This window comes from Dendrobium catenatum, unplaced genomic scaffold, assembly GCF_001605985.2.
Source record: "Dendrobium catenatum unplaced genomic scaffold, ASM160598v2 fragScaff_scaffold_47, whole genome shotgun sequence".
NCBI lineage: Eukaryota > Viridiplantae > Streptophyta > Magnoliopsida > Asparagales > Orchidaceae > Dendrobium > Dendrobium catenatum.
In genome coordinates, this window is record NW_021318509.1 from 2,073 (window position 1) to 15,886 (window position 13,814).

General features: G+C 34.1%; 1 protein-coding gene across 1 annotated transcript; it reads right to left on the reverse strand.

Moving 5' to 3' along the window:
• Nucleotides 1-8,907: 8,907 nt before the first annotated feature.
• On the reverse strand, nucleotides 8,908-9,591 carry LOC110103628 (DNA polymerase delta small subunit-like). Its single transcript, XM_020832420.2, has 3 exons — nucleotides 9,418-9,591; nucleotides 9,198-9,324; nucleotides 8,908-9,065 (listed from the first exon to the last, which is right to left on the reverse strand). The coding sequence occupies exons 1-3, from the start codon at nucleotides 9,589-9,591 to the stop codon at nucleotides 8,908-8,910; spliced, it is 459 nt and encodes a 152-aa protein (XP_020688079.2).
• Between the last annotated feature and the right edge of the window lie 4,223 nt (nucleotides 9,592-13,814).

The following is a 13,814-nucleotide window of genomic DNA, read 5'->3' on the forward strand; positions in this document are numbered from 1 at the left end:
CTCAAACCTTAGACTCAAAACAATTAATAAATGGAACCTTTATCTCTGAGTCCCCTACGGACAGATACATGTAAGGTCGTCGTGCAGCCCATTACTTTCTCCTGAAAAAGATTTTCCAAAACGAGGAATGAGCTAATAGCCCAGCAGGTATTCATAATACAATTAACTTTATAAATTGCTTAAATATAAACTATTTATTAGAAATTGATTCTTTAAACATGTCTTAAAGCCAATAACATTCTCTTTTACATAAACTTTCCTTTTCTTTTTTCTTTATCTTATTCATATGAAATGCAAAGTGCAGTGAGTTTATGTTGCTTATGAAATCACCCGTCCCAAGTGTTAACCCATTTCTAACTGATCAGATACGCAGTACAAATAGTGGCACAAATATCCTTTACCATAAGTTCTAAGAACTTTCCTTTACCATAGTTCATAAGAAACTTCCTTTACCAATGCTCGTAAGAGCTCCTTTACCATTTGGTACATCTGGATCAACATGGCAAAACAGAAATTACTATTCCTACTAATTCTTTCTTTTTCAATAAAATTCTTTCATAAACTTTCATATAAATTTCATGCCACAAATATGTCTCTTATATGATTCGTATGCAAAACAAAAGTGAAATAAAAAAAGACATAAACTTACAAAAGTTTCGTGAATTTAAAACATTAATTCAATAGAATAAAAAACATGAATTATAAATGAACTAAAGAAATTAAAGCATTTATAATTTCTAACTGTTTCTGAACACCTACCTCAAGTTTTTAAGCACGATTCGTCGCTCAATAAGATCCTTATCTCCACCCTTAAAGATCACAACCATAAAATAAAATAAACATGTCACTATAATTCCTAATTTCATTAAGGTAATTCTAAGCCTAAAAGTAAACCCATTTTGATTCCATTTAACTATCTATTAAAATGCTTAATAGATTTTTAATTAAAATAATATAAATTTTCGGATTTAATAATTACTAAAAATTTAGAAAATCATAAATCCTCCATTTCACTAGAATATTGATTAAATTGATTTAACATTATATAATAATAATAATAATATAATTTTCGGATTAAAATAATCCTAAAATAAGAAAATAAAGTTTCGCTAAAAACTTAAAATTTTCTTTTAAAAACACTTCCTAAACCCTTAGGAATCATTTATAAAGGTGTCCCTACAAAATTAAGTGTTTTAGGTCAAAAACCCGCTACTTTCTAAATCTTCCAAAATTCTCAAATCTCTAAGTTTTAACGTTAAAAATATTCCTCTAAATATTTCTTAAAGATTTCATGAAGGGATTTCGAAGAAATTCCAAAATCCTAAAAACCCTAGAAATTTCCATTCCAAAAAATCTAGAGATTTAAAAGGTTTCGTTCGAAAAGAATCATTACCGGAAGTAATCCTCTCGTCGCCTCTTCGATTGACCTAAAGTTTCTCGTCGGAAATCGTTGCCGGAGAAGACCCCGCCAAAGCCGCACCGTCCGCGTCCGCCTCTCTTCTCTCGTTTTCGCTCGGTTCGCGTGAGTTGGGAGGATGGGAGAAGGAGCAATCGTGGGCTCGGTTAATCCTATTAAGGGAATTTAGGTTTTTGCTATAAAGTCCAAAATGCCCTTACTTAAGTAAATTCGTCTTAAGAAACAAGTGAGGGTAAAATGGAGTATTTAGAGAACTTCTAAAAATAATAACTCTTTTTAGGCAAAATTTTGGTATAAAACTTCTATATACCAAAACGATTAGAATTTCACGTAGGTTTTCTAAAATTAATTTCGTTGCCATTCCGATAACCTTGAAATTTTACTTAAATTCTGTCGTCGCGGCACTTTAAAAAGGCGTGCTAAGCCTAAATAAGATTTTTCGGGTTTTACAATTCTCCTTTCCTTATAAAAATTTCGTCCTCGAAATAAAGGACACTAAGCAGTAAAATCCATACCTTAGCTCAAACAATGAGGGTAAGTCTCTGCCTGCAGTCTCTGTTTCCTTCTCCTCGAAGTGGATCCTCTCAGAGACTGATCTGTTCCAGAATGCACCTTAAGCAAAAGGATCTGTCTCTGCTTCCCTCAACTGCTTAACCTCAAACGTACAAGAATATCTTTTGGCTTCGCTCTAACAAAGTAAGTCAGGTTGAATGTCTACACAATACTGTACTATCCTTCAGCTCTAGTGAAATATATTTCACTTAAGGAGTGAATGTAACAACACTATTATGTACTCCACTCATAGTGCTGGTTAGACACAACCTGTAAGCCACCTTTCCAATTCCTTTCTTGAAATCTCATAAAGACCTACAATCTGCGGACTTAATTTTCGTGCCTTTGCAAAGCTTCCTCTTTCACGGATGCTCTCATTGGCTGACTTAGAAATTACAGTGAACTCATCCCATCGATCAAATTCAACTGATCGGTGCTTGCATCAATAAATTTTCTCGATTCTGGGGTTCATCGGACAGACTTGAAAGAAGATTAAAGAGTTGGCACTGCATGTGGAAAATTATTTCTCTTTTGTGAGCCCCTCAGATTTTGATTTAGTCTTTTTGGAGGGATTTGAGGGATTGAAAGGAATGCCATTACAGGATTTGATCCTATACACCATAATGAGTGGAGTCTCTAAATGTGTTTCACTTTCCTCTCTATAGAGAATATTTATTGTCAGTTGGAAGTGGTTTCTAAGAGTCTTTTTCCAGCATACAATGTGAGATAGCATCTCAACCTGACTTGACTTTTGTAAGAAAACCCAGAAAAGATATCGTGCTTTATGTGTTTAAGCATTTGAGTTAAAGAGTCAGAGACATTCCATTTCTAAGACTTTGGAGGGAAGTCATGAGTTACCTGAGAAATGGTTGCCACTTGAGGAGTGAATCAGATGATGAGAGACTTCCCCCTCATTTGTACTAAGGTATGACTTACTGCTTTTAGTTCCCTTCTTGAATTATCCTATTGAACGGACTAATATTTTCTTATAAGTGCACGGGAAGAATTGAATAAAACCCGGACAATTTTTTTTATGGCTTAGCACGCTTTATTAAAGCTGCTGTACGCGTACGAGAATTTATAAGTAAAATTTTCAGAGTTTTAACGAAATGCAACGAATTTCAATTTTACGAAATTCCTACGTGAAAATCATCTAATCGTTTGGTTATATATGAAAGTTTGTATTACCACATTTGACACTAATTAAAGAGATATTATTTTATAGAAGTTTCTGCATATGCCAATTTTACCCTCACTTGTTTCTTAGCACGAATTTTGACTGTTTGTAATGGGACATTTTGACTATTTAGCAAAAAGCCTAATTACCCCTTAATAGGATTAACCGAAGCTCATTTCTCATTCACCCGCATTCACGGCGTAAACCAACCGAAAACGAGAGAAGAGAGCACGTGAATATTATACAGGTATATACAACGGTACGGTCGCGCTCGGCCGGTATATTAGGGTCTTCTCTCACCTATAACGCTATATTAGTAAGCAACGATTTTCACGACTGAGAACTTATTAGGTCTCAAATCAATTGAGGGCGCGAGAGGTTACTTCCTGGTATGATTCTTTTTCATAACCGAAACCTTTTTTAATATCTCTTCAGATTTTTTGGAATGAAATTTCTAGGGTTTTAGGATTTTTGAGAATTGTCTTCTGAACATCTCTCATGAATCTTTAAGAAATGATTTAGAGGAATAGTTTTTTAACGTTTAAAAACTTAGAGGATTTGAAAGAATCCTTGGAAGTTTAGAACAGTAGGTTTTCTGACCCTAAGTATCCTTGTAATTTTGCTATAGGACACCTTTATTGGAAAATGATTCCTGATGTATATTAGGAAGTGTTTTGTAATATGAAAAATCTTTAAGATTTTAGACGAAACTTTATTTTCATTATTATTTTAGGATTAATTTTTAATCCGGAAAATTTATATTTATTATTATTAATATATATATGTTAAGATCAATTAGAATCAAATCCTCTAGTGAAATGGAGGATTTATGATTTTCTAAATTTTTTAGTATAATTATTAAATCCGAAAATTTTATTTTTTAATTAAAATCGTATTGATCTTAACTCGGTGTTTAAATGGAATCAAATGGGATTTAACTTTAGGACTTAGAATCTAACCTTAATGAAATTGAGAGAATTATTGAACATGTATTATTTTATTTTTTAGGTTTGGAGTCTTTAAGGGTGGAGATAAGGATCTTATTGAAGCGACGAATCCGTGCTTAAAACTTCGAGGTACGTGTCGAGGAAACAGTTCAAAATATAAATGCTTTAATTCTTAGTCTTATTTAATATTTCATGTTTTTATATCAATGAAATATGTTTAAATTAGAGAACTTTTGTAATTATGTCTCTTTTATTTGATTTCACCTTTTGTTATGCATAGAATCATATAAGAGACATATGGGGCAATGATAGTTTATACTGAAAGTTTATAAATAAGAAATTTATGAAAAAAGGAAGAATAAGGGATATACCCTTTCTGTTTGCATTTGTTAGTATCCGGATGGTACTCCTAAATGGTAAAGAGCTTACTTACGAGCATTGGCTAAGAAGTTCTTCATGAAACCCCTATGTAAAGAGAAAATTTTTCCTAGAACTTATATCGGAAAGGAAATTTTGCCCGTGGCGACCACCTATTTGACTGGTACCTTTATAAGTGTACTGATCAGTACGAAATGTAGGTACGATTCGGGGACTGGACGCGCGTCGTACGGTGTGATTCAATTAAGATACATTAATCTCACTTTGCTATTTAATATGAAATAAGATTAAGAAACGGAAAGGAGAATGTTTATGTAAAAGAGGAATGTTATGCTTAAACCATGTTTAAAGATCAATTTCTAATTAAAATAGTTTTATTTAAGCAATTTATTTAAAGTTAATTGTATATGAACTACCTGCTAGGCTTTAGCTCATTCCTCGTCTTTGGACAATTCTTTTTCAGGAGAAAAGTAATGGCTGCACGACGACCTTCATGTATCGTCGTAGGGACCTCAGGATGAAAGTTCCATTTATTTATGTTTTGAGTCTAAGGTTTGAGGTGAGTATTCTGAGTATGAGTGAGAACAGTATGTAGAGTTTATGAATGTTATGACTCAAAATGTTTTTATTGGTATTGAGATAATGCTGAACTGTTTGGGACTATCTATTTGATGTTGTCTTTAGTTAGCTCTCTCTTATTTATGTGGAATGATAGTTTAGTTTTCTGAATAGTTATTTTATCTAAATTGAATTTCGATTTATGTTTTAATGCTCTTCCGTTCTACGATCGTCTTGTATCCCGCTCCCGATATATCTGAGCTAGCCGGGCCGGGTCGTGACAATGCATTCCTCCTCCACTTCAAACATCCAACTACAATTCTACTAATAATATCCCCATCTATTTCACCATCACTTTGAACAATAGACCCTAATGACTTGATCATCCAAAGTCACAATCCCCTCCACTAAATCAATAACTACTAAAATTATATTTCATTTGTTCGATTTTAGATCTACTCAATTGCAAACCTTTAGACTCCAAGGTTCGCCTCCATAATTCAAGTTTACCTTAAACTCTCTTTCTAGTCTTATCAATAAGAAGAATATTATCAACAAAAAGCACACACCAGGGTACATCCTCTTGCAAATGTCTAGTAAGAACATCCATGGCTAAAACAAAAAGATATGGGCTTAAAGCTGATCCTTGATATAATCTAATTGAAATAAGAAAATACTTAATCGAACCACCTTGTGTTTAAACAAGTAATGACTCATGTATACAAATCCTTAATGACTTGAATATAAGCATTACTAACCCTTTTCTTTTCCAGAACTCTCCAGAGCACTTCTCTTGAAACTTTATTATATGCTTTCTCTAAATCAATAAATATCATATGTAGATCCTCCTTATTCTCTCTATACTTCTCCATTAAACCTCTCAATAAATGTATAGCTTTCATAGTAGACATATTGATGCGGACATCCAACCGTCCATGCTTATCCGAGGAGGAGCTGAAGATCGACGACCGATATCACTTTGTTTTATTTTAGTTTATTAAGTGTATTTTTATTTAATTTTACAATTTCCCTTTTTTACCCTCTTGTCTTATGTAAGCCCAAGGGGCAAATGTGTCTTTTAATTTCTTTTGAGGCCTATATATAGAGGCCCCTTCTCTTGTATTAGGATGATGAAATTATAATAAAAAAATTTGTGTTTTGCTCTTGTGTTCTTTGGGAAAAACTTTAGTGAAATCCCTATGGGAGGGAATCGGAGTTTCCACCAGTTACAGGATGGGTCCGGGTTTGTTGCGTGAAGTCCCTTGGAGAAGGGCAACGTAGTACCCGTTAGCCGCAGGATGTATCCGGGCTCGCGATTGTATCCTTGATATTTTGTTTCTTTGTTTTTGTTCCTTCTTATTGCTCCTCGTAGTCATATTCATTCTCTTCCTACTTCCACCTTCACGTAGTCTCCATCTCCACCTTGCCACCGGTCCCTTACCCTTCCCATTCAAACCGCCGGCCACACCCTCTCCCATTCCCCATTGCCTAATTTGGATAATTCCTAATTTTGGATTGCCATAATTTAGTTGGTTTTTGAATTCAAATTTCCCCAAATTTGAAATTCAAATTATTTCATAAATTATAAAATATATTTAGGAAAGTTTTTAAATTTTCCCTCCATTGGATTTTGAATTAATTAGGATGACTTAATTCATTCTAAATCCAACCCCCAAAATTAAGGAAGCATTAAAGCCTCCTTAATTCCCTCCCTCTCTCACCCCTAGCAGCCGGCCTCATCATCCTCCTCCCTCCAAAACACAAATCACATCTTGAATTCTTGCCATAATTATTTCATCTTAGTTTAGAAAGGTTTAATTTCAAATGTCAAAGCATTTCGAATTTGAAATTCCTTTCCTAATTTAAGAGATCTATTTTTGGAAAGCTCCTTAATTAGCTCCTATTTGAATTTTGAATGAGAAAGGATTTAATTACATATTTCCTATCTCATGAATCTAAATTAGGAAGTTTCTTTTAATTCTCCAAATCTCCTACCTCTCTCCTATTACTGCCGCCACCCTTAGATTTCTATTGGAAATCCTTCCATATGGCAATGTCTCTTCTTGGAAAGAGTTTAAAATCCCTCACAGCTGCTGGCCGAAATTTCCCAAGGCTCATGCATTGATTTCCTTCCATTAAATGCTCCTTATGGCCTGAAATTAATTCCAGATTCCCCGCCACTGCTGGGCAGAGAATTCCCCATAATACTCATCTAGTTTTCTTGCATCTAGAGAGCCAGAATCCTGAATTGTCATAGTCCAAGTTGTTGTCCAGTTTTCTGGACAGATTTTGTGTGCCGTCCAGAATTTCCCATTGCCAAAATCAGCCTTCTGTCTTGGGGAATTAAATCCTTTCTTTAATTTCCTTTGCTGGCTGAAATTCCTCAATGTTGTTCCGTGGGATTTTCTTCCATTAAACTCCCCAAACTCCACGTGACAGTGATTCTACTCCTTCCTCCAACCCCAGCCTAAAATCTCCTTCATTGTCTTGCATCCACACCTCTTGGAAGTTCTAAAAATTGCTGATCTGGAAGAGGAAAACTACTATCCACCATTCTTCTTCAGCCCTTGGAAGACCTCTAGCTGCTGTGTTGGAAGAAGAGTTGCTGTCCAAGACTTCTAAGAGTCAAAAGCTGCTGTTTAGACCCCTCGATTTGCTCTTCAAGACCCATAGAATTCAAATCCTCCTACCCGTTCTACATCACCTACCCAACATGAATCCAAATTGATTTTGAGAAACATTAGTATCATGTCGTAACCTATACTCAATAACTCTATCCCACAATTTTAAAAAATAATATATTAAATTAATTCCTCTATAATTCGTACACTCTTTTGCATCACATTTATTCTTAAAAATAAGGATCAATAAATATCTTTTTAGTCTTTAAAATAATATTGAAAAGTTTTGTAAGCTAAGAAATTCATTAATCGCCTATATATTTCCCCACCTCTCTTGGAACATCATCAAGTCCAACAGTTTTTCCACACTTCATTTCTTTAAAGCCTCTCTAATTTTAATTTTAATTATATGCCGATAAAAATAAAAATCTCTATATTCATTTAGGGTGTTAAAGTCACTAGAGTCAATCATATTCTCACAATCATTGAAAAGATTATCAAAATATTTCATACACCCTTGTTGAATATTCTCTTCTGATAAAAGTACCTTTTGATCATCATCATTAATGCACTTCACTTGAACTAAATCCTTAATTATCTTATCTCTTTGCTTGGCTAACTTATACATATATCTTTCACTCTCATTAGTATCTATCTATTATATAATTCATTAAAAACTAAATTTTTTGCATCGCAAATTGCTTTCTTAGACTCCTTACAAGCCACTCTATATCTTTTCTAATTTTTCAAGCTTTACATCTAAATCAATTTTTATAACAAAACTTCTTATTTTTTATCTTGTCTTGCATATTTTGATTCCAACATCAATTATTTTTAGTAGAAGTTTTTTGTTTTGATACTACAACTCTCCAAGCACATCCTTTTCAACACTCTTAATATAATTTGCTACTTTTTTTCACATAACATTAGCTTACTCATGGAATATCATAAAATACTAGAGGAAAAAAACAAACATCTAGGGGAAATTTTTTAAGCATTGTGATCATATTAAGTGAATATATCAATAAGCCAACATTACTTAGAATATGATAGTGCTAATACTGAGATAGAGCTAAAATATTTATTTGATGATGGAAAGAGAATAAGCAAGGCACTCATAAGGCTAGGTGCTAAATTTCTGCCAAGAAAATGGAAGAAAATGTAAATTTAAAGCATCAAAAGATACTTTGACTGTAATTAAATCAATAAAAAAATACAAAAGAACGCTTATATTCTAAGCTAAGAATAGCAATTTGATTATAATATGTGGACATAAAATAGCATGCAATGAAAGAAAGAATGACTCATACCTAAGCGTGGAAGCTTAGTTTGTGGGGGAAAGCCAGCTTCCAAAAGATCTTGAACCAAAAAATCGCCCTCAATTGTTTTCATTCCATGAAGAGCCAGACCAATTCCTATTTAAGAAAAAAAAACAATAAACAAAGGATAGGAACATCATCGGTGTGAGTTACAACACTAAACATGGACTGAAGCATATCTGAAAGATTACACGTCATTGTTAAACAAATAAACAAAAAAATCTAAACCTGTCACAAAATCTGTAGGGTTAAGCAAACTTCCTCTCAGTTTAACTCTTCCTATCTCATCTTCCAAGATAAGTTGATCATCTGGATGCAAAAAGTTATGAGGTTTGACAAGTGGAACCGCAGTCCTCTGCACGCATTATATTTACGCACCATGAAACTCAATCTCATAAGAGTTTATCGGCTATCATAATGCAGAAATTTTGCAGGATCAGCATTGAACCTCCTTAGAGTATTCATCTAGTATGCAAGGCTTGAGCTTCATGTGCTTGTAGATAGTTCCAACTATAACACATTCTTTGCTTTCCTCAAGTCCAAGAACTGTAATAACTGAATCAAGGTGAAATAAAAATAAATAAATAAAACATTCAAATGAAGCCAGTCCATATTCTTTCATTGCATAAGTGAAGCAGTGAAGAAATATTTGAAGAGAAAGGTCATCCAAAAACAAATTCCAGCCGAGACTCCTTGGATGAGCCTAGCTCACCGGAAGTGTATGAGACACAAAGACGCCAAACCAAATCACTCTTCATAGAAACTGGCCGACAACATGAATAACATGGTTCTGATAATAATAATAATAATGCAAGTATTTGTCAAATAACATTTACACATCGAATAATTTCTACCTAGCTATACAACAGAAAGCTCATCACAATTAGTGGTTCCAGGTTCGAGAATGCATGCATAGAAGACTAGAACTATAAAGAAAGAAGCCCTGAAATTCTGGGATTTTAATAATTTTACAAAATCTCAAACAACGCTTATGATTCCTATAAATGATATTTCTTTTATTGTATAATTCACAGGTTACATTGGTTACATGCCACACAAACAAATATTCAATGTCCAATAAATGATAGAGAAAAGATCAAAATGATCATTGGGTTATTATGAGAGTTTATCTTAATCCCAAACTAATGAATGTGCCTAATTTAATATTGACTCCTCAAATTCGAATCAAAATAATACAATAGAGGAACTATTTTGAATTGTATATACATAGTGAAAGGAGGAATAAATCTTATATTTTAGATAAATGGCATTAAAATGACCCCATAAAAATAATCCAAAAACTATTTTGACCATTTTCTCATAAATGATATGATACAACAGCCTCATCTAGGCTTTAAAACCTTAAGGACACAAGAGGCAAGAAAAATAATGATGATTTTGAAGCATTAGCAAAGGAAATATTAGAATAGAAATGTTTTATATATTTGGAGAGTGGTGTATGATATTTATGTGTGCCCTACGCCATTGTAATCATTCTCCTTTATATGTAGATGGGATCTCCTATGAATAAGATAAGAAACAAGCAATCTTCTCAGCTTAGTATCAGAGTCAATTTGATGCAGGACTAATATGCTTTAGATGAATGCGATAAGAACTTACACGATTTTGATAAGAACAAATAACAATTAAGACTATTAGTGGCTAAACGATAATAGAAAATGTAAGAGGGGTAGCTACGCTTAGGTCAAATCACATGCAAATACTTGAAACATCAAAACAATTTAGGATTTCAACAACATACGAATTAAGTAGTTATTCAACAAAAATCCCTAATCTAACATTGAGATAAGCAACATAGAAAGTAAACTCAAATCCTACATTTATTAAGCGGGGTCAGAGAGCGAAGCACGAGACCTTGCGATTTAAATCAACACCTACAAGGTTAGCGGATTAGAAAGATAAATGAAGATAGAAGAAATTCACCCTTGTCATTGTCCGGAAATAATTTGCCACTGGACATTGGCAAGTTGTTCGTCGATGGCTTCCAAAAGTATGAAGATGATGTGGTCCACGTACTCTACGACGGAGTTGTCGGTTTCTAGGTTGAAGTCGAAGAAGGTGGAGTAGAGAATGTTGATGTTCCCTTGCTCGTCGTAAGCGAATCCGCAATCAAGTTCCGGATCGGTCATGCATCGATTCTGTTGTATGAAGTATGGTAGATGACGTCCTTCAATATCCTTAGGGATTCGTTGGAGAGAAGAGTTTTTTCTTCTCAAGAATCCAAGTGGAAAGAGGGATGAAGGGTTCGGCCAAGGGAGAGGAGCCACACGTGGAGTTTAGGGTTTAGACTTGGAGGGAGAACTTACGAAAATCTGAAATTGATTTCAGATTTGGTTTAGGAGGGATTTGGGGAATTAGAATTTTAAATCTAATTCCTAAATGGGAGGGAGGGAATTAATGGGAGGAGAGAGGGAGGTGGGAGAGAAGGGGGGTCGACAATATAGAGAGAGAGGGTGGGGCTTAAGGCAAGTGTTTATTGCTTGCTTAATTGGGAATCTTAAATTAGGGATGAGCAATTAAACCCAATTCAATTAAAATTTGATTTGGATGAGATTTGAAGACTTTCCTAAAATATATTTTATATTTTAGGAAAGATTTTGAATTTCAAATCACTTGGATTTGAATTCAAAATTAGTCCTAATTATATTCAATCTATATTAGGATATAAGGAAAATAGAGGGAAAGGGCTAGGGTGGGCCGGCCGGCGGTTGAGTGTGGAGGGAGGAGGCCGATGGGTGAGGATGTGGTGGGATGGTTCGGTTGAGGGATGGAGGTCTTATTTGGCCAGTGGTGGGTTGGGAAGTTTAGGCTTGGAAGTGGTCGGTGGGGGTTTGGTGGTGGTCTTTGGCCGACGGGTACAAGGGAGAAAAGAAGGGAAAATAGGTTAGAGAACCAAGAACTCACCCGAGGGTGGTGGTTGGGTAATTCATTTAGCCTCTCCTAGGCTCTTCTCCAAGACTCATAAACTAACCAAGAGACACAAAAGCTGGAATTTCAGTAATAATCATTCATTGAACATAAAAAGAGAACATAAGAGCTATATATAGCCTCATACAAAGGACTCAAAAATAAAAGACGACGATGTCCTTTGGGCTTACACATGACCACCCTTAAATAAAGGGTAAAAGCTGAAAACAACAAAAGCAAATATAAAATAATAAAATAGTAATACATATGACAACTTAAAAATATATCGGCACGACCGTGGCCGTAAATCGGCGGCCACGCCTCTGATAGACTTTCCAAGTTCCGATGTCCCCATCATAGTTCCAATGCTAGGCATGTAGGTTATGGACCTACCACACTTTTTAAGCCCTATTTACGAAAGTATTTAATCATTGCAGGTCTAAGATAACCAAACTATAATATTATAGTTGAATTTGCCTATAATAAAAAGGGGTATATCTTTCTCTGAGAAAATATGCTACTAATCTTCTTGAAGAGATTAGTCCTCTAGGTAACAAACTTATTGCTATCCCTATAAATAATCAAGTCACTTTTGAAAATGATAACCCTTTAATGGCTCATCTCAAATTCTAGTAAAAAAAACTATTTTATCTAATTATCACTGACTTTGACATTTCTTTCATTGTTGGAGTTGTAAGCCAACACATGCAAACACCAAAAACATAAACTTTGGGAGGTTATATGCATTCTTAAATGTATCTAAAAAACTCCTAAAAAGGTTCACTAGATACAAAGACTATTTCTAGAAATTGACCTTACAACAACAACATCATCAAGCCTTTATCCCACTAAGTGGGGTAGAAATTGGTCTTATTAAAAAAATACACAAACACATTTTTAAAATGAAAAAAAAAGTCTTAAAAAATAAATAAGAACATATGGAAATTAAATGACTTAATATTTTAACACAAATGAGATTCAATATTAATAATTAAAATTTTAAATATCATGTGCTGCATCAAGCCCCCTTGGCTGGAAAAAATATTTACACCAAAAAGTTAAGAAGTTGTTGGAGAAATAAATGAAAATCGATGAGTATATTGCAAAGCTAGCAAAAGTCCATCCAAAAGAAGAAATACAAATAAGAAGTTCAACCTAAAAATGATACGACGAATGGGAAATTTATCCCTAAGAGATGAATGAGAAGAACATCACTATCCTCTTCATCAATTCTCAAGAATATGACTATGGCTCTCAAAATCTATATTTAAAAGTTGCAAATTCTTCATGTGCATGGCTAAATTGTTCAGAACTCTACTCAACGTTAGCCTGAAAACTCCTCACCCTAGCAGTTATTACAACATATTGCATTTCTAGACCATTATTGATGGTCTCCTAACCAACTTTTAGAATCTCAAACAATAAGCTCCCAGTGGTGACTTCCTTGTTAAAACTCTCCAATAGTTCCTCCTCCACAATAAATTCAATATTCTAAGTAGCAATGAGATGACCTCAAAGGAATGAGGGCACTTGGAACTTGGGCAAGCAAGAAAGATCGAGAAGTGCTGACTTCTCTCAAATACCCCTAGCTTGAGCTTGATCATATAGTAAATCAATTTAGAGAATCACAACAAACTCGAAGTGTAGGACCGTTTTAGCTTGTACTTTTAAAAAGAAATATAATAAAATACTAAGAGCTCGTCTCTCTGTATTCTTTGTTAAGCTTTTCTTGCATTTGCTAGTAAGTTCTTAATGCCACCTATAGCTAGTTTAAAATCCACCATCTTTGGATGTGATGTTGTGTTTTCATATTTTCTCATTCAGTCTCACCCAACTTCTCATTCTTTTGATGATTTTGTTGGATCTAAATTTATCCGTGAGCAAAAATAGAACCTTCTATAACTTACAAAGCTAACA